At 42.1% G+C, this 18,818-nt stretch overlaps 1 protein-coding gene and 1 long non-coding RNA gene across 5 annotated transcripts in view; one reads left to right on the forward strand and one right to left on the reverse strand.

The window, feature by feature from the left end:
* Positions 1-2,555: 2,555 nt before the first annotated feature.
* SLC16A4 (solute carrier family 16 member 4) overlaps positions 2,556-18,818 on the forward strand; it is a 30,077-nt gene continuing 13,814 nt past the window's right edge. Inside the window, exons 1-7 of one of the 4 annotated variants that reach the window (XM_033199823.1) lie at positions 2,772-3,350; positions 4,888-5,006; positions 11,515-11,647; positions 12,679-12,822; positions 13,389-13,550; positions 15,751-16,251; positions 17,948-18,159. In XM_033199823.1, the coding sequence (XP_033055714.1) occupies positions 4,920-5,006; positions 11,515-11,647; positions 12,679-12,822; positions 13,389-13,550; positions 15,751-16,251; positions 17,948-18,159 (1,239 nt within the window). In that variant the 5' untranslated portion in view covers positions 2,772-3,350; positions 4,888-4,919. Of the gene's footprint in view, positions 3,351-4,887; positions 5,007-11,514; positions 11,648-12,678; positions 12,823-13,388; positions 13,551-15,750; positions 16,252-17,947; positions 18,160-18,818 lie in introns of all 4 variants that reach the window. The other 3 variants (XM_033199825.1, XM_033199824.1, XM_033199826.1) reach the window with 3 other exon arrangements.
* Positions 4,574-17,954, reverse strand: LOC117076389. The gene is made up of 3 exons (XR_004434350.1): positions 17,559-17,954; positions 11,481-11,670; positions 4,574-4,628 (listed from the first exon to the last, which is right to left on the reverse strand). It is a non-coding gene; the product is annotated as an uncharacterized LOC117076389 (long non-coding RNA).

The raw sequence follows: 18,818 nt of genomic DNA on the forward strand, positions 1-18,818 counted from the left end.
TATTCTTTCTGAATAACCCAGACTCATTCAACTCCTCAGGTTTGATAATTCACTAGGATGACTCACAGGACTGAGCACTTAGTTGTTGTACTTACAAGGTTTATTAAAGTGAAAGGATACAAAGCTGACTCAACAAAGGCAAAAGGAGGATGGGGCAAAGTCCAGAAGAAACCAGGCAGAAGCTTGCAAGAATTCTTCTATCAGTGAAGATACACAGGATGTAGTTAATTCCTCCAGCAATGAGTTGTAACATGTGTGAAATGTTGCCAATCCAGAAAGCTTAGTAGAGACTCAGTGCCCAAGGGGGCTGGTCACGTAAGTACCCTCTGCCTAGCACATATAAAAATTCCAGGCTCCCAAAAAGAAAGCAAACGTTCAGCATAAAAATTGTATTGTTTACATAGTTTAGGCACAATGATTCACTATTATCATTTAAGGAATGGTAGGAACCCTCCTGAAATCTAAGTTCCCAGTTGCCAGCCAGAGGCCAACCACGTAAACAGGCCTTTCAAAGAATAGGAATCTCAGGCCAGTGATGTTTCAGAGAATAGGAATCTCAGGCCAGTAACTCTTTTCTGCACAAGAATTGAATGAAGGCAAGGAGAGAGTCAACTGAAAATAAAATATCTTAATTCTAGTTGGTAATGCTTATTAAAGTCTAAATCCATAAGTGTTAAAGATTATTCCTGGGCTGGCTATATTTGACAGTGGGATGAGGGTAATCGTGATGATTACCTTGCGTGATGATTGCAAAATCATGCTGCATTCTTGCTGAACAGCTTTAGGGCCAAGAGTTAAAAGGTTAGAAGTTGAGAGAATTGTTTATGTTTCCTTAAAGACTCTATAAGCTTTATTAAGTCAATCGGGTATAGATGCCAAAATGTTAACTAATATCCCAAAGGTGGCTTAAGAATTCTTTGTTCTTGCTATTAGGCCTCATTTGACTAACGAAAATTATTTTTCATGAACCAAGTACCAATAGTAGGTCCAATGTGTAGTCATCTTACACGATATATTGTTAATCCTCACCACAACCTTGCAAAATAATAGATACACTTTAGAGTTTTAGAAATAGACTCAGAGTCTACGGGCTTAAAAAATGACAAAATTGAGATTATCACCAAGCCTGCAGATTTCTGTTAATGTGCCTTCATGAAACATAGGTTTGAAGGAGTTATTCTCTGATTTGAAGGAGTTACTCTCTGATTACTTTGCTTTCCTCTTGGCCTCTATGAATGACTTCCTCTTCTGCTGCATTTCAAATCTGACCCCAGGCATTAGCATCAGAGTTCTCTATCAATATAAAGCCTGCTATAAGAAAGATGAATAGGAATATAGATGTGTGTGTATACACACACACATCTATATTCCTATTCATCTACATGTGTATATACTCTTATGTGTACATATTCCTATATGTATATATGTATGTGTATATATATATTCCTCTGTGTGTGTATGAGAAAAATATATATGAAGCCTTGCCTCATTTCATTCTGTGATTAGAATTATAAATAGCTGGCCCATTACGGTGGCTAAACCTGTAATCCCAATACTTTGGGAGGTCAAGATGGGAGGATCACTTGAGCCCAGGAGATCGCAAACAGCCTGGGTAAAAGGGTGAAACCCCCATCTCTACAACAACAAAAAATTTTAATTAGCTGAGCATGGTGGCGCATGCCTGTAGTCCCAGCTACTCAGGAGGCTGAAGTGGGAGGATTGCTTGAACTGGGGAGGTCAAGGCTGCAGTAAGCCATGATTATGCCACTGCACTCTAGCCTGGGCAATAGAGCAGACCCTGTCTCAATAAAAAAAAAAATCATAGATAGCCCTGCTTTAAAAGAGCAACAAGCGGGCCACCAAATCAGTAAATAATCAGTCTTGTTTACTAAAAAATGTTTTCAGGCCAGCCACAGTGGCTTATGTCTGTAATCCTAGCACTTTGGGAGGCTAAGGCAGGTGGACTGCCTGAGCTCAGGAGTTCAAGACCAGCCTGGGCAACACGGTGAAACCCCATCTCTACTAAAATACAAAAAATTAGCCGGGCATGGTAATGTGCACCTGTAGTCCCAGCTACTTGGGAGACTGAGGCAGGAGAATCACTTGAACACGGGAGGCAGAGGTTGCAGTGAGCCGAAATTGCACCACTGCACTCCAGCCTAGGCAACAGAGTGAGATTCTGTCTCAAAAAAGAAAAAAAAATGTTGTCTAGAGTGTATTCATAATTACAAACAGCTCTCTGAAAAGCATTTGCCTTCTCTCTTCCGGTTTTCTCCTTCTGCTGAATGTTTATTTGATCCCTGCCACCAGCATCATGTAACCGCATAATCCTTCCATGGTTACACTTACAGGACACCCTCCCAAACCACTAAGCTGTCCTTCTGCAAGCACTTTAATCAAAAACTGTTATAGGGTTTGATTTTAAGAACCTGAGAAGCCTCTTGCTTTTTAAAAAGGAGCATGCATAAATATGTGCAGATTTTCCAGATAAAACTAAAAACACATCCTTTCATCTAAAATATACTCTGGGTTAAAATCTGGAATATTGGTGTGGGAGACGAAAGACAATTTCCCATTTGACTTGTTTGTTTTGTTTCATTTTATGTGGAGGGCAGAGTAGAGGGAGGAAATGGGAAGAGAAAGTTGAATTATCCCAGTAATTTTCTAGGAGTCTCAGCCTTAACCATTTCCAAAATAAAAAACAATCTCGTTAAAATTACTGCGAGCATACATCTTTTGCAGGAGGTGGGTGAGGTAATCAGGTCTCAAAAATGCAATTAAAATGGGGTCTGAAACCCCAAATTAGTAAGCAGAATCTTTAGTCAATATACAAAAGGCCACACGAATGGGTTGAGCTTACTGAAGATTACTGTTTGTGGCCCAGGAAATGCCTCTCTCGCCACCCAGCCAGTTTTATATTCTCCTGTAAAGTAAGCACGTCGTGAGACGTTCCCTGAGGAACTTTGAAGACAAGTGTATGAGAGCTCTGGAGCCCCATCCCCCTGCCCTGAGCATAGTCGCCGAAAGGACTTTCCACTTAGTTTACTCTATGCTTGCTTTTGAGCCTGCGGCAAAAAATTCTACCTTCTGAGTGACTGTGGGTGGAGGGAGGGCCTGAGATGACATCAAATCACAGTCTTTCCTCCTCCCCTCAGGAAGTAAAGTCCACTAGCAGGAGGGCCTAAATCGTCTGAGCCCTCCTTGGCTCTTACAATGCTCACTTGTTTTCCCAGTGCAGCAAAATGAAATGCCTTAGAAAAAGAGTAATATTCCAGAAAATGGTGTAATTTATTTTTCTTCCTTAATTGCTTGATCTGTGGAGGATTTCTTTGCTGAACACCACATCAAAGGTAAGATGGGAATGGGACTGTGTGCTGGGTTGGCTTTCTACGACGTCTTCGATGACTGGCATCTCTCCCCACCCAGCCTGCTCACCAGATGGCCATTCTGCACACCCTGCCAGCTGACTTTCCTTTCTAACTAAGTTCAGTTAGAAACAGTCAGCCTTCAACCCAACAGGGAAAATAATGAGTACTGTTCCCCCTTCCTCAGAACATTTACATTTTCTTTTTGCTATCATTCTTTATATATACTTGTTTGTTTTACAGAACCGATTGTGAGAAGGTAGCACGGTGTCATGTTACTCCTGAATACTTTAGCATGTATCTCCTAAGAATATTCTCTTGTGGGACCACAAGATCACCATCATATTCAAGAGGTTAACCTTGGTATTCTGTATTATACAGTCCATATTCAAGTTTCCCCAATTGTCCCTGCAAACTGTCTTTTACAACTTTTTTTCTGATCTAGGATATATTCAATGAGCGGGTATCGCATTTCGTTGTCACGTCTGTTTAGCTCCAAAAATATTTACATTTAGCAAGTGTTTTCTAAGGAGAATTCCTAAACTCAAGGCTCCCCTTCCCTTTCTATTTCTCTTAAGTCGAGAGTTCACCCAGAGGACCAGCAGGGTGATGTACAGCTTCCCCAAGAAACTGGCTTGCAGACCTGGGGTGAGGGACACTGAGTACAGTTCTCGGATTGGCCACCCCACAGTCACTGAGGTCAGGCTTTCCAGGTAACTAAGTTCTTAGTTGCATCAGGCAGACTTCATCTGTAACTGAGGGGCTTCAGAAAAATTACAAGTGGTTTTGTATCAGAGGAAAAAAGGTTTTTTTGCTGTTTTATTTTAAATTCCAACTTTTATTTTAGATTCAGGGGGTAAATGTGTAGGTTTGTTACAAAGGTATATTGTGTGATGCTGAGATTTGGAGTATAATTGAACCCGTCACCCAGGTAGTGAGCATAGCACCCAATAGGGAGTTTTTCAACCCTCCTCCCTCCCTATCTTGTAGTCCCCAGTGTCTGTGGTTCCTATCTTTACGTCCATATGTACCCAATGTTTAGCTCCCACTTATAAGTGAGAACATGCAGTATTTGGTTGTTTCTGCATCAACTTGCTCAAGATAATGTCTCCAGCTGCATCCATATTGCTGTAAAGGATATGATTTTGTTCTTTTTTATGGCTGTGTAGTATTCCATGGTGTCTATGTGTCACATTTTCTTTATCCAACCCACTCCTGATGAGCACATAGGTTGGTTCCATGTCTTTGTTACTGTGAATAATGCTGCAGTGAACACAAAAGTGCATGTGGATTTTTGGTAGAACAATTTATCTTCCTTTGGGTATATCCCAGGAATGGGATTACTGGGTCAAATGGTAGTTCAATTTTTAGTTATTTCAGAAATCTCCAAACCGCTTTGCACAGTGGCTGAACTAATTTGCATTCCCACCAACAATGTATGAACATTCCCTTTCAGATAAAAAGTTTAAAAGTTTAGATTAGTTTCTGGTCCACTGAATCAACTGTCTTGGATTTATCACAGGGATCTTCTGCATTTAAAATAGAAGAGGCATCATGCTGAAGAGGGAGGGGAAGGCCCGACCTTACACTGAAACCCTGGATGGAGGATGGGGATGGATGATTGTGGTTCATTTTTTCCTGGTAAGATTTCGCTTTTTCCCCCTTTCCTATTGCCTGAAAGCAGGCTTTCTGGAGAAAGGCTCAGAGCTGCCTACAAATAAGATCACTTAGGAAATCTTTGGCATCTGAGTGGAGGGGTGGGCAGGAACAAGGCCAGGAGCTGCCAAAAACTGCTAAAGTCAGAGGCTCATGCCCAACCTAGGAGAAAGCTGAAAATGCCCCTAGAGTGAAAGCAGAAATGTTCCTGGGCTGGGTGTGGGGGTTCACGCCTATAATTCCAGCACTTTGGGAGGTCTAGGTGGGTGGATCACTTGAAGTCAGGAGTTCGAGACCAGCCTGGCTAGCATGGTGAAACCCCATCTCTTTTTTTTTTTTTTTTTTTTTGAGACGGAGTCTTGCTCTGCCACCCAGGCTGGAGTGCAGTGGCCGGATCTCAGCTCACTGCAAGCTCCGCCTCCTGGGTTTACGCCATTCTCCTGCCTCAGCCTCCCGAGTAGCTGGGACTACAGCCGCCCGCCTCGTCGCCCGGCTAGTTTTTGTATTTTTAAGTAGAGACAGGGTTTCACCGTATTAGCCAGGATGGTCTCGAACTCCTGACCTCATGATCCGCCCGTCTGGGCCTCCCAAAGTGCTGGGATTACAGGCTTGAGCCACCGCACCCGGCCCCATGAAACCCCATCTCTACAAAAATTAGCTGAGTGCAGTGGCGTACACCTGTAGTCCCAGCTACTTGGGAGGCTGAGGCAGGAGAACTGCTTGAACTCAGGAGGCGGAGACTGAAGTGAGCCAAGATCCTGCCACTGCATTGTAGCCTAGGAAACCATGAGAGACTCTCTCAAAACAAACAAACAGAAACGTTCCTGAATCCAGTCCTCTAATCTTCCAGTCTACCACCTCTTAAATCTGAGAATGCTCAGTCACAATCAGCAGTTCTGTACTGGCTGCATGGCAGTTAGGGTTTGGGGACAATCATACTTTTAACCATCCCCAAAGTAGCACTGGGAGGTGCTAAAAAGTGCTCTGGGGGTGGTCTCCCCAGTTCAGCCCAGCATAGATAGAACACTGCTGGCACAGCCCCCTCCACTGATAAGGGGTGGGGACGTTTCCTCTGGCCTGCTGTCTACTTCCCAATCCATCCCCACTAACTATAGTTTATGCTATCTGTATTTCCGATGTGTTTGCAAAGGGAGGACACGGATTTTGAAGGGGGAGCCTGATTTTTCTCCTTCACCTATAAGCAACTAGACTAGGCATTCCATTTTTTAAATTAACTTCTTTCCCTCACCCTCCCAGGGGTTGAGGTGTGACAGTGGTGATCTGCATCATCAGCATGCCCATTCCAGAATGTCGGTGAATCCCAGCTATGCCCCACACAGCCCTCCAGAGAGCGGCACCAGAGGCACATGCACTCAAAAAAATACCCTTCTTGCCGACACTTCTCCCCCACTCAGCCCTACAGTAAGCAGCTCACAGGGAAGGGTAGCACAAGTCCTGGTGCCTTCTAATAATCCTACAGTTCACATGCAGATAACTAAGAACTCTACAAACAGGATGGTGGGAAAACATCAGGCCTCCTCCCTAGTGCTACAGAAGTTAGGGGCAGAGGTCCCCAGCCAGGATTTATGTAATACAAAACTCCTAACACATAAGAGTAGTACTTGACATTAGCTTCAGTACTGAAGAATATGGAATCTCATTTTCCCCCCAGAAATGTTACTAGTAGGGAAACTAAAGGATGCCCTAAGTCTGAGAGCCCTTCCTGTGGCTGGGCCACCTCCCTAAATCATAGGTTTTGCAGAATGGGCACTGTTGGTGAGGATCTCTAATTTTCCTGCCTTTCTCCCCAGTAACCACCCTGACTTTTTCTACATTATCCTCTGAGGATAGAATGGTTTTTGACCAATTCAGTTGCTGGTAAGAAAAACCATCTAATAACCAGATTAATAAACACTGTACCACTTTTAGGGTGTGATACTGCTTACTAAGTACAAAAAATGCACTGGATCCTCAAAATGTTAACAATAAATTCAGAGGCTAATCTCCCACAGTTGTAATGTGCACACTTGAATGACTGTGCTTTTGTTTCTGTATGACTTACAAGTGTTCTTTTCTATAACACACGAGCTCCTGGTAAGTGAAAAATAACAATGTTCTTTGGGAGCTTCCTACTTAAAAAAAGAGAGATTCATTCTAACCAACTTACCACACTTTATATATTTGTATGACTGTTTTCTATATTCAGTCTGTCTTACTAGACTGAATGTTCTGTGGGGGCAGGGCCTTCGTCTGCATTGCTCCTGAGTATACGCTCATTACTGTAAGCCCAGTGCCAGTATACAGCCTGGAACGTAGTAGGCACTCAGTAAATACTGTTGCTGGATGGATAGATGGGTGAATTGATAGCTGCACACATTTATGAATAAACAAATAAGGATGAAGGGGATAGCTGATGAAATTGAAGAGATGAGAATGGCTCTTGAGGCTATGAGAAGCTAATGAGAAAAATTAAGCAGGGATGTCATAGATTTGCATTTCAGAGAAATGTGATAAGCAGATGCTACTGAGAGGTCAAATAGGAGAGAAATACCAAGAGTCTATTGGTTTAGCAACAAAAAAGTCCCATAACCCTGATAAGAGCTAGTACAGTGGAGCAGTGGGGGCCAAAGGTAGTGAACTTTAGTTTTCAGTGGAGTAGCGGAATGACAGAAAGCGGAGATACCTAATACCGTATTTTTACAGAAGCTTGTCTGTGAAGCTCAGGAGGAGCTAGGGTGATACTAGAAAGGGATGCAGGATAAGAAGTTGTTATTAGATAAAACTAACTCTGACAAAGCCTGGTCCCTGTATTGAAAATAAGTCACTGAGGCTGATCCAACTCCTTTCCCAAGACAATAATTAAAGTGATCTAGTGAGGAAACTCTTACTGGAGGTGGGGTGTGGGGGAAGGCCTGCTTAAGGTGTTCCTGCCAGGTTCAACCCAATTAACTGCTCTTAAAGACAAAAAGAAAATGAGGGGACTGGAGAAGTTCTAGGGTTTTTGCTTTATTTTGGAGTGAGTCATTTACAATGTATGATGTGGACTCTGGTAACAGAATTGAAACCTACCAAGCTTGGTCTAAGACATGGGATTATGTAGAATAATGCAGATTTATGTAGTCTGCTAAATTAACTAAGAAAAAACCTAGACCTTGGGAGAGATTTTTAATATCTTTGAGTCAAAACTCAAACAAACTTGGAAGACTTCAAGTTAAGGGACAGTAAGCATGGTAGGTGAAAAGGCTCTGCCCTTGGTCTTCTTGATACACAGTGGACACGGAGCCAGTTAATAGAGACAAGTCCTAACCATTCACTGCTGCTACACCCAGACACCAAGGACAGACTAGAGACAAAAAGCTCTGAACTGGGGGACCAGGAGCTAGCTAAATTTAGGTAGCTAAGAATATAGAGGTCAACATCCTCTAGATACCAGCACAGAACAAAAGGAAGTTTATTTTACAGAATGATGCATTTTAGTACTCCTTGCTCATGAGAGGACACAATCACCACATTATTATGAACTGACAGAAGAAAGTCTAAGTCATTTGAGATCTGTGTATATTTTCTAGCCTGACGAAAGTGCCTTAGAGGAAAATTATGGTTATAAATTGCCTAAATGGGGGCCTGATAAAATGTCTTTTTAACTTTTGAATATATAGTCCTGGCGTTTATAGCACTGTTCATTCTAAATAAGTTTGTTCCTTTTATCAAATCAGAAAGGGGAAAAGTATATTAAGAGACTTCTTCCTTACCACTACCACTGTTGCAATTTCTGAGCATCGCCAATAGTGATGGGGTGAAAAGAAGGGGGCAGGTCTTGACAATTATTTAAAAGCAGGGGCTGAGGGAGGGAGGTATCTAAGAGAAAGCACATCTCTCACTCAAATGAATGGGTGGATGGTACCAATAGAAAAAACTGAAAAGATTAGGCATAGGATAAGGGAAATGTGAGTTTATGTTTGGACAAGTTGACCAGAAGTTATAAAGATATGGTACACAATTAGAGGAGTTTGAAGCTCTCGAGAAAGCAGAATGGAAACCACAGTTAATTGTTTTGAGTGTTAAGTGCCAAATATTAAGTACTTTATCAGAATTTTCTCAATTACTCTTCACAGTCTTATGAGCTAGGTAACATTTTCATCCCCCCCGCTGCCCCTCCATCATAAAAGAGGAAGCTTAACCCATGTGATGTGCGAAGTAGTTTGCCCAAGGTCACGCCCCAGTAGGAAGCACAGCCTGGATGCAAGTTAAGGTAGACTGATTGCAGAACCCTATTCAGCTACATCACCATAAGTATGCAGGTGGTAATTAAAACCTTGAGAGTGAATGATTGTCCAGAGAACAGGTATTAAGTGAGATGAGTACAGAACTGTAACAGGTGGGCTGAGAAAGTGGCATTAATGAAAGGGAACCTAAGGCTTTGTAGTTCCTTTATTATTATTAATTTTGAGACAAGGTCTCACTGTCACCCAGGCTGGAGTGCAGATAGTGTGATCACAGCTCACTGTACCCTTGACCTCCCAGGTTCAGGTGATCCTCCCACCTCACCCTCCCAGGTAGCTGGGACTACAGGTGTTATACCACTATGCCCAGCTAATTTTTTGTACTTTTTGTAGAGACAGGGTTTCGCCATGTTGCCCAGGCTGGTCTTGAACTCCTGGGCTCAAGCGATCCACCCACCTTGGCCTCCCAAAGTACTAGGATTATAGGCAGGAGCCTGCATGCCCAGCTGGTTTTGTGGTTCATAAGCAATGCACGGCCAGGTTGAAAGCAGAGGTGGCCTTGAAAAGCCAATACTGAAACAAGGAAAGGAAAAGGGGAAGCCAGGAAGCCCCTGGAGACAGACAATACACATGGCTCCTGGGCTTTGAAAGTGAATGCAAACCCTGGCTAGGTTTCCCCTCTAGACCCCTGTGGGATCAAGTATGACTGTTACTCAAAAAGGGAAAGAAAGAATAACACTTAACAGCCCCCCAGCTAACTAGAATTCTGAGAAATAAAAGTTAATACTCCACAGAAAGAAAACCTCATCTCCAAAGCAGCAATTCTAGTAGAGTGCAGGTAAGGAAGATTAGGTGGGGCAGAAAGAAAAGGATGGGGCACCTGGCCCAACCTTAAGGTGACCATACATCCCAGTTAATCCAAAATTAAGCACCCCTTTTCACTCTTGAGTGTCTCAATTTGGATGATACATTATATGGTCAACCTATTTATATATCAAGTGAAGGAAGGTACTCAGCTCAGCAGCAAAGTTAAATCAAAATTAATCTGAGAACTGACAGGAATAATTATTCCTCTTATGGACAAACACTTTTCTCCCACAAAGGTAAATGGAATTAGCTGTCTTTAACAGATGCTACTGAGGGCAGTAGAGGAGTGCCGGATCTAGAGTCAGTCTAATCTGGGTTCAAATCTCAGTTCCAGTACCCCTATTTTAAGCAACTTTTAACCTCTCTAAACTTCGATTTCCTGATCTTGGAACTGCTGTCGCAAAATTATAACTGAGAAAATTATTACGGAGACAGAGATCTCACCTAACCAACTCCATCTTGCTTCTGACTTCCAAGCTGTCCTTGTTCATTCCCATGCGTAGGCTGAACTAACTTTGGGGGAAACTTAGTTGATAGCTTAATTTTGAAAAAGAAACTAACAGCCCTTTCCAAAAAAAAAAAAAAAAAACACTTCCTTTCTGCCTGGGGACTAGATTGCCTTTGTAGGACTAACAAATTAGCCATAAGATTAGAAATTATGGTTTAGGAATCATACAGCTGGAGGCTACAAGACAGACCCTCCCCAAATTGCTCGGGGGATAACATCACTATTGTGAAACCTAAGATCAGTGCTTGAGATAATTTGCAGACCCTGCACTTGATGGATCAGCTGGCACCACCCAGATTAATAAACTGGTTTATCTGGTCATGGGTTCCCCCCCTCCCCCCGCCCTGCCCGCCCCCGCCCTTCCATCCAGAGTGACTAGGCACAAAAGGGCAGCTTTGTTTCATCTCTGACCCAACCAATCAACACTCCCAACTCACTGGCCTCCCAACCCACCAAATTATCCTTAAAAACTCTGATCCCCAAAAGCTCAGGGAAACTGACTGGCATAATAAACTCCAGTCTCCTGCACAATGGGCGCTGTGGGAATAACTCTCTACTGCAATTCCCGTCTTGATAAATCAGCTGTATCTAGGCAGCAGGCAAGGTGAACCCATTGGGTGGTTTATTTGGTATAAATTATTTGGTATACAACACTGGCATGCCTATTCTAAAGCCATGAAATGAGGATTAAATGAGATGTTTCCATTTAAAATGCTTAGCTACTTTAAAAGTAATGACTTCCCCCATAAAATATAAGATGTATAATGAGGCTCAACCAATAAGGCAAACTGGTAAATAGTTGTAGGTTAAGGGAATCATAACTTCTAGTAGCTGTAATTGCCTCTGTAATGGCTGACTTACCACCTGAGTTGGACTCTGGTCTGCTTTGATTTAGGTGAATGTGTTTGTGATGGGGATGACCAAGACTTTTGCAATTTTCTTTGTGGTCTTTCAAGAAGAGTTTGAAGGCACCTCAGAGCAAATTGGTTGGATTGGATCCATCATGTCATCTCTTCGTTTTTGTGCAGGTATAAGGCTGGCAATAAGCTTGCTGTCCAAAGAGAAGAACCACAAAGGGCAATTCCAAGATTCCTATTCCAGACTGAAGCATTGCTAAAATTCAGGTTCATTTACTGATATGTAACACTAAGAAAGTAAGGAATTGCCATATTTAGCTTCCACTTGACTTAGTAACAAAGTTGGGAGAATCAGCATTCAAAGAAAGAAAGCCGAAGAATTATTAAATGCCATGATTCAGTATTTCATGCATTGCCTTTCCAGTCTGTTAATGCCTTAATATGGGTTCAGTGAGTAAGGCCCTCAACCTGGAAGTTAGGCCACGAAGTTCTAGTTATCTAAGTATACTCAAAACAATTATATTTATTTATTTAGTTTTTTGAGACAGACTCTCACTCTGTTGCCCAGGCTGGAGTGTAGCGGTGCAATCTTGGCTCACTGCAACCTCCACCTCCCAGGTTCAAGTGATTCTCCTGCCTCAGCCTCCCACGTAGCTGGGATTACAGGCATCCGCCACCATGCCTGGCTAATTTTTGTATTTTTAGTAGAGATGGCGTTTCACCATGTTGGCCAGGCTGGTCTCAAACTCCAGACCTCAGGTGATCTGCCCACCTTGGCCTCCCAAAGTATGGGATTAAAGAGCCATGGCGTCCAGCCTTAAAACAAATTACAGAACCAATTTCTCCTCTTTTATTTGGAGCTGTAACAGGATGGAAGAGCAGATAAGTGCTTCAACCTTATTTTAGTCATTGACCACTATATGCAATCTTTTTGTGGAGGTTCTATAATGAATTTCAAAACACCTCCCCTCCAAACCTTATTTACAATAAACATTTTCTTTTAAACTCCCCTTCCAAAAACTAAAATAGTGTGGGGCTAGTGATATTAAGAAACCCGATATGAAAATATTTTTTGAAGAATACGTAATACTTCAAAGTAAACAGTCCTCTTGCTTTCCTTGTCATTCATTTAAATCGCCATCAGAGGATAAGAGATGCCAGATCATATTTACCTAAGAACTGCCTTTCTTTCTTCTCTTAAGGTCCCCTGGTTGCTATTATTTGTGACATACTTGGAGAGAAAACTACCTCCATTCTTGGAGCTTTCCTTGTTACTGGTGGATATCTGATCAGCAGCTGGGCCACAAGTATTCCTTTTCTTTGTGTAACTATGGGATTTCTACCTGGTGAGTCCATTCTAATTATGTGACCATAGAAGGCTGGGAGTGGTGGCTCACGCTTGTAATCCTAGCACTTTGGGAGGCCAAAGCGGGTGGATCGCTTGAGTCCATAAGTTCCAGACCAGCCTGGGCAACATGGTGAAACCCTGTCTCTACTAAAAATACAAAAATTAGCCAGGCCAGTGGTGGCACATGTCTGTAGTCCCAGCTATTTGGGAGGCTGAGGCAGGAGGACTGCTTGAGCCCAGGAAGTTGAGACTGTAGTGAGCCGAGACTGTGCCACTGCACTTCAGTCTGGGTGACAAAGTGAGACCCTGTCTCAAAATATGTATGTGTGTATGTATGTGTGTGTGTGTATATATATATGTATGTATATGTGTGTGTGTGTGTGTGTATGTGTGTGTGTATATATATATATATATGCATCTATCCATAGAAGATGGAACAGGACCCTTCCCTTCTACTGTTCCTGGGTCCAAAAGGCCTATTATCTTGGATCCAGGAAATTATCTTTTCTGGTACCAAGCCACTTAATATGAGAGTGATTCTAAACTATTATGTTTTTCTTTTAGGTTTGGGTTCTGCTTTCTTATACCAAGTAGCTGCTGTGGTAACTACCAAATACTTCAAAAAACGACTGGCTCTTTCTACAGCTATTGCCCGTTCTGGGATGGGACTGACTTTTCTGTTGGCACCCTTTACAAAATTCCTTATAGATCTGTATGACTGGACAGGTAAGTCATTCTAAGTTTCTTTATTATCAACTGTGCAAGATTTAGCATTCAGCTTTCTCCCTTTGAGAACTGGAAGTTAAGACTTTTACAGCAATCGATTTCACAAGGTATTGTGAGAGAGGAAATGAGCATAATTTCTAAAGTAAATATGCTTCTCTTCCCTGGAGAATACATATGCAGAGGAGATCTTGAAATACTTGCAGGCTTTGCCAGCTCACACAAGCAACTCAGAATTCACCATAGGGCTCAACGTCTGAGGAGATGGAGGGCATTCCATGCAGCTGGAAACAGCTTGCAGTAAAAGCGATACTTCTGGGGAAGCAAGGCTTCCCCCTTCCTCCCTCAAAACACTCACTTTTCCCATTTTCCCTTTAAGACAAAAATCTACATTTAAAAAATGCCTCCTCCATCAGACTCACTAAAATAGACGAAAAAGAAAAATACTTTGGTAAAAAGAGTACGTTCCTTAATAGTTTATATAATGTCAACTATAAATTTTCACAAATGAATAAAAAATGATTCATCTCACAATTTTCTTTGTAACTAAGACATTTGGATTAAAATAATCTTAAACTTCTGGAAAAAATATGTATATGTGTGTATTCATGCCTATTGCTATCTACATGGCAGTTTTGTTGAATCTTTCCTAACTATTCAGCAGTCTCATGGTGAATGGGACCAGCTGACAAATCCATGATAGGATAGCAGAACCTATAGCCTATTCTATCTTTAGAAGCACCATACAAGCCATAGCTTTGATCAGGACATGCTGAATGCAAGCAACTATTCAGCTTCAAAGGCAAGATTAGCATCTGTCATCTTTTAAGGAAGATCTAAAAAATGTCATGGGATGAAAGGCTATCCATGCCTTCCTCCCCCTGCTTTTTTTTTTTTTTTTTTTTAGGCGGAGTCTCGCTCTGTCGCCCGGACTGGAGTGCAGTGGCCAGATCTCAGCTCACTGCAAGCTCCGCCTCCTGGGTTTCCGCCATTCTCCTGCCTCAGCCTCCCAAGTAGCTGGGACTACAGGCGCCCGCCACCTCGCCCGGCTAGTTTTTGTATTTTTAGTAGAGACGGGGTTTCACCGTATTAGCCAGGATGGTCTCGATCTCCTGACCTCGTGATCCGCCCGTCTCGGCCTCCCAAAGTGCTGGGATTACAGGCTTGAGCCACCGCGCCCGGCCTTTTTTTTTTTTTGAGATAGGCTCTCTTTGTCACTCAGCCTGGAGTGCTGTGGCATAACATCAGCTCACTGCAACCTCCACCTCCTAGGCTAAACAATCCTCCCACCTTAGCCTCCCAAGTAACTGGGACTACAGGTGAACATTACCACATCAGGCTAATTTTTTTTGTATTTTTTGTAGAGACAGGTTTTCACCATGTTGCTCAGGCTGGTCCTGAACTCCTGGGCTCAAGTGATCTGCCTGCCTCAGCTTCCCAAAATGCTAGGACTCTAGGCATGAGCCATAGCACCTGGCCAGGTGTCCCCTCTTCTAAGGTTGTTTCCAAATGATTTCTTTTATCTTATTCTATTTTTTCTGTACCTAAATCTGTACTCTCACTTCAGGATATTTAAATTTTCTTTCTTTTTTTTTTTGAGACGGAGTCTCGCTCTGTCGCCCAGGCTGGAGTGCAGTAGCGCAATCTCCACTCACTGCAAACTCCACCTCCCAGGTTCACGCCATTCTCCTGCCTCAGCCTCCCGTGTAGCTGGGACTACAGGCACCCGCCACCGCACCCGGCTAATTTTTGTATTTTTAGTAGAGACGGGGTTTCACCATGTCAGCCAGGATGGTCTCGATCTCCTGACCTCGTGACCCACCTGTCTCGGCCTCTCAAAGTGCTGGGATTACAGGTGTGAGTCACCGCGCCCAGCCTAAATTTTCTATTTAATTTTTTAGCATTTGAAATACCCTCCTCTCCCTCCAAAAACTTGCCCCCCTCAACTCTTAACAGAAATAACCACCACTTCTCCTTTTATCCCATCTATTGGTGCAGCTTTCTGGTTTTCTATCTCCAAAGCACTACATTAGTACATGGGATACTGCAGTGTATATGACTAATAAGTCAAATCTGAGACAAAGTAATGTTTTCAAGAATTAATGGGCTATGCCAGTGGGGCCTCTTCTGAGCCTATGAACACAAAGCAATATTGTGAACTGAAAGGCTATTTTTAATTGCTCAATCTCTCCCTCCTATTTAGGTGCCCTTATATTATTTGGAGCTATCGCATTGAATTTGGTGCCTTCTAGTATGCTCTTAAGACCCATCCATATCAAAACTGAGAATTCTGGTATTAAAGATAAAGGCAGCAGTTTGTCTGCACGTGGTCCAGAGGCATGTGCAACAGAAACACATTGTGATGAGACAGAAGAGTCTACCATCAAGGACAGTACTACGCAGAAGGCTGGACTACCTAGCAAAAATTTAATAGTCTCACAAAATCAAAGTGAAGAGTTCTACAATGGGCCTAACAGGAACAGACTGTTATTAAAAAGTAATGAAGAAAGTGATAAGGTTATTTCGTGGAGCTGCAAACAACTCTTTGATATTTCTCTCTTTAGAAATCCTTTCTTCTACATATTTACTTGGTCTTTTCTCCTCAGTCAGTTAGCATACTTCATCCCTACCTTTCACCTGGTAGCCAGAGCCAAAACGCTGGGGATTGACATCATGGATGCCTCTTACCTCGTTTCCGTAGCAGGTAAGAAAGCCTACGTTAGCCTCCTACCCAAAAGGAAAGATCAACTTAATTTTACAAGTTTTTTACATTTTAATAAAAAGCTAAAGAAAAACAAAAGAGGAATTGTAGAAGGGCCAGAGAAAGTAAAATTTTTGAGGCTAAATGGAGCACCTGGGCATTTCCCCAGAAGAGATCTCTGTCACTGCACACAGGCTCCCCTACTAGATAGTGGACACTAAAACAAGTCTTACTCATCTTCATATAACAGTGTTTGACACAGTAGACATTATTTATTAGATAAATGCGGAAATTTCAAAAAGCTGATGCTCAGTGGCAATAGCCACTGTAAGGAACAGAAAACCCCAGGTAGACAGCACAGCGCAGTGGCTCAAAGGATTGGTTCTGGAGCAAGACTTCCCTGGCTCAACCTCCTGCTCTGTATTTCTTAACTGTGGGAACTTCAGCAAGTTACTTTGCTTCATGGTGCCTTCATTTCATCTGTAATACAGGGATAATAGTATCTACCCTCATAAGATTGTCAGGATCAAAAAAGCCATGCATGTAGAGTTTAGAATAGTGCCTGGCCTGTAGCAAGCATTCAGTAATGTTTTATTATTTGTAGCTAAGGATTTTTTCCCTTGAACTCATAGTAAAACAGATAAATATGACTTTTAAGGCTAGTCACTTATGGATTGTCTGATACTTAAAATAAGTTAAAATGTAAAGTAAAAATAAAAACAACTGGCCGGGTGTGGTGGCTCACGCCTGTAATCCCAGCATTTTGGGAGGCTGAGGTGGGCGAATCACGAGGCCAGGAGATTGAGACCATCCTGGCTAACGTGGTGAAACCCCATCTCTACTAAAAATACAAAAAATTAGCTGGGCATGGTAGCGGGCGCCTGTAGTAGCAACTACTCGGGAGGCTGAGGCAGGAGAATGGCACAAACCCGGGAGGCAGAACTTGCAGTGAGGCAAGATTGTGCCACCGCACTCCAGCCTGGGCGACAGAGTGAGACTGTTTCAAAAATAATAATAATAATAAAATGAAAATAAATAAATAAATAAAAGCAACTATTTTAGTTGACTACTCATAAAACTGTTTAAAGACAGAATGCTTGATCTAGAAGATAGGGATTTGGTCAGGTGCAGTGGTCCAAAATACGATCTCCCATTTCCAAACTTACTACATATTTTCAAATTAAGCATAAACTTTGGAGGACTTAATTCCTAAAACTTTATATGCAATTATGAGTCCCAATATCTCTTTTTTAACAGAAGACTTATTTATACTCCAATCTTCTACAATACAATTTCCCCAAGACACTGACCTGAAGGTCTATTTGTCTTTTAGAAACTTCTTTTTCTCACTTGCAGGACCTCTTAGACGAAGGGACTGCATGGCCTTCTGTGCCCAGCGTCCTCTGTAACCAAAGATTCCCACTGTAGTGATGATGTAAGCTTTCCAAACACAATCAGAAAAAAACACTAACTACAGGGGTCTTCTACACAACTCTAGCAGAGACTTTTTTGCTATTTTATTAAATGTATTTGGAATAGGTAAGTAAATAATAGAGCTTAATGGTACACAAATGAAATCATTTTTTTCCTCACATATCCTGGCCTTGGGATGAGGTCACATTACTTGGGAAATGATGCTGTATGCATTCACATTTTTCAAAGGGGCTAGGAAAATAAAAAGATTTCAATATTGTTCCAGGTATCCTTGAGACGGTCAGTCAGATTATTTCTGGATGGGTTGCTGATCAAAACTGGATTAAGAAGTATCATTACCACAAGTCTTACCTCATCCTCTGCGGCATCACTAACCTGCTTGCTCCTTTAGCCACCACATTTCCACTACTTATGACCTACACCATCTGCTTTGCCATCTTTGCTGGTGGTTACCTGGCATTGATACTGCCTGTACTGGTGAGTAGACACACTCATTAACATTGTTAAACCATTTAGTAAAAGCAAATATCAGTAACAATCTCCCTAAAATACATATTTTGTATTAATTTTATAACTTAAAAAAATCATTTCAAACATCTTAGAAACTCTGCAGCTATATCCTGTCCAGTTACTCATCTTGTTTGTGACGGGGGAGGGATGGTGAGAGGACTATCCACATGGGACAGCAATAAAATTACAGCAAAAAAGGGATCAGCAGGATTCCTTTTTACTTATCAGTCTCCTAGATTAGGCTTGTGTTCACTTCTCTCCTTCAGTTCCAGAAACTTGTTTGGCTCCTTTTAAGACATAATCTTAAAGAAGAGATCCCTGAGAACACAGAGAAAAACGGATTTCCTGACCAGTGTGGTTTCTCTCTTGAAGTTATTGCTTTGGTCCTGTGTACTTTCACAGGGCCATTGTTTTATACTTCCTCTCCATTTTTACCCTAAACTGACTCAAAGTCCTTGACCCAGATGCAACCAAAATACTTCTACAAATACTTCGGTGTTCTGGGAACCCCTGGGAATCTCATGGGTTCTCCTTAGAACCAGGTCCTAAACATGCTGGAACAGACTTCCTAGAAAACTTCTGTTCTATCAATATTAGCATAAGTGCTACAGGATATTATATGAAGC

The sequence above is a fragment of the Trachypithecus francoisi genome, unplaced genomic scaffold (genome assembly GCF_009764315.1).
Source record: "Trachypithecus francoisi isolate TF-2019V2 unplaced genomic scaffold, Tfra_2.0 Lachesis_group5, whole genome shotgun sequence".
NCBI classification, from domain to species: Eukaryota; Metazoa; Chordata; class Mammalia; order Primates; family Cercopithecidae; genus Trachypithecus; species Trachypithecus francoisi.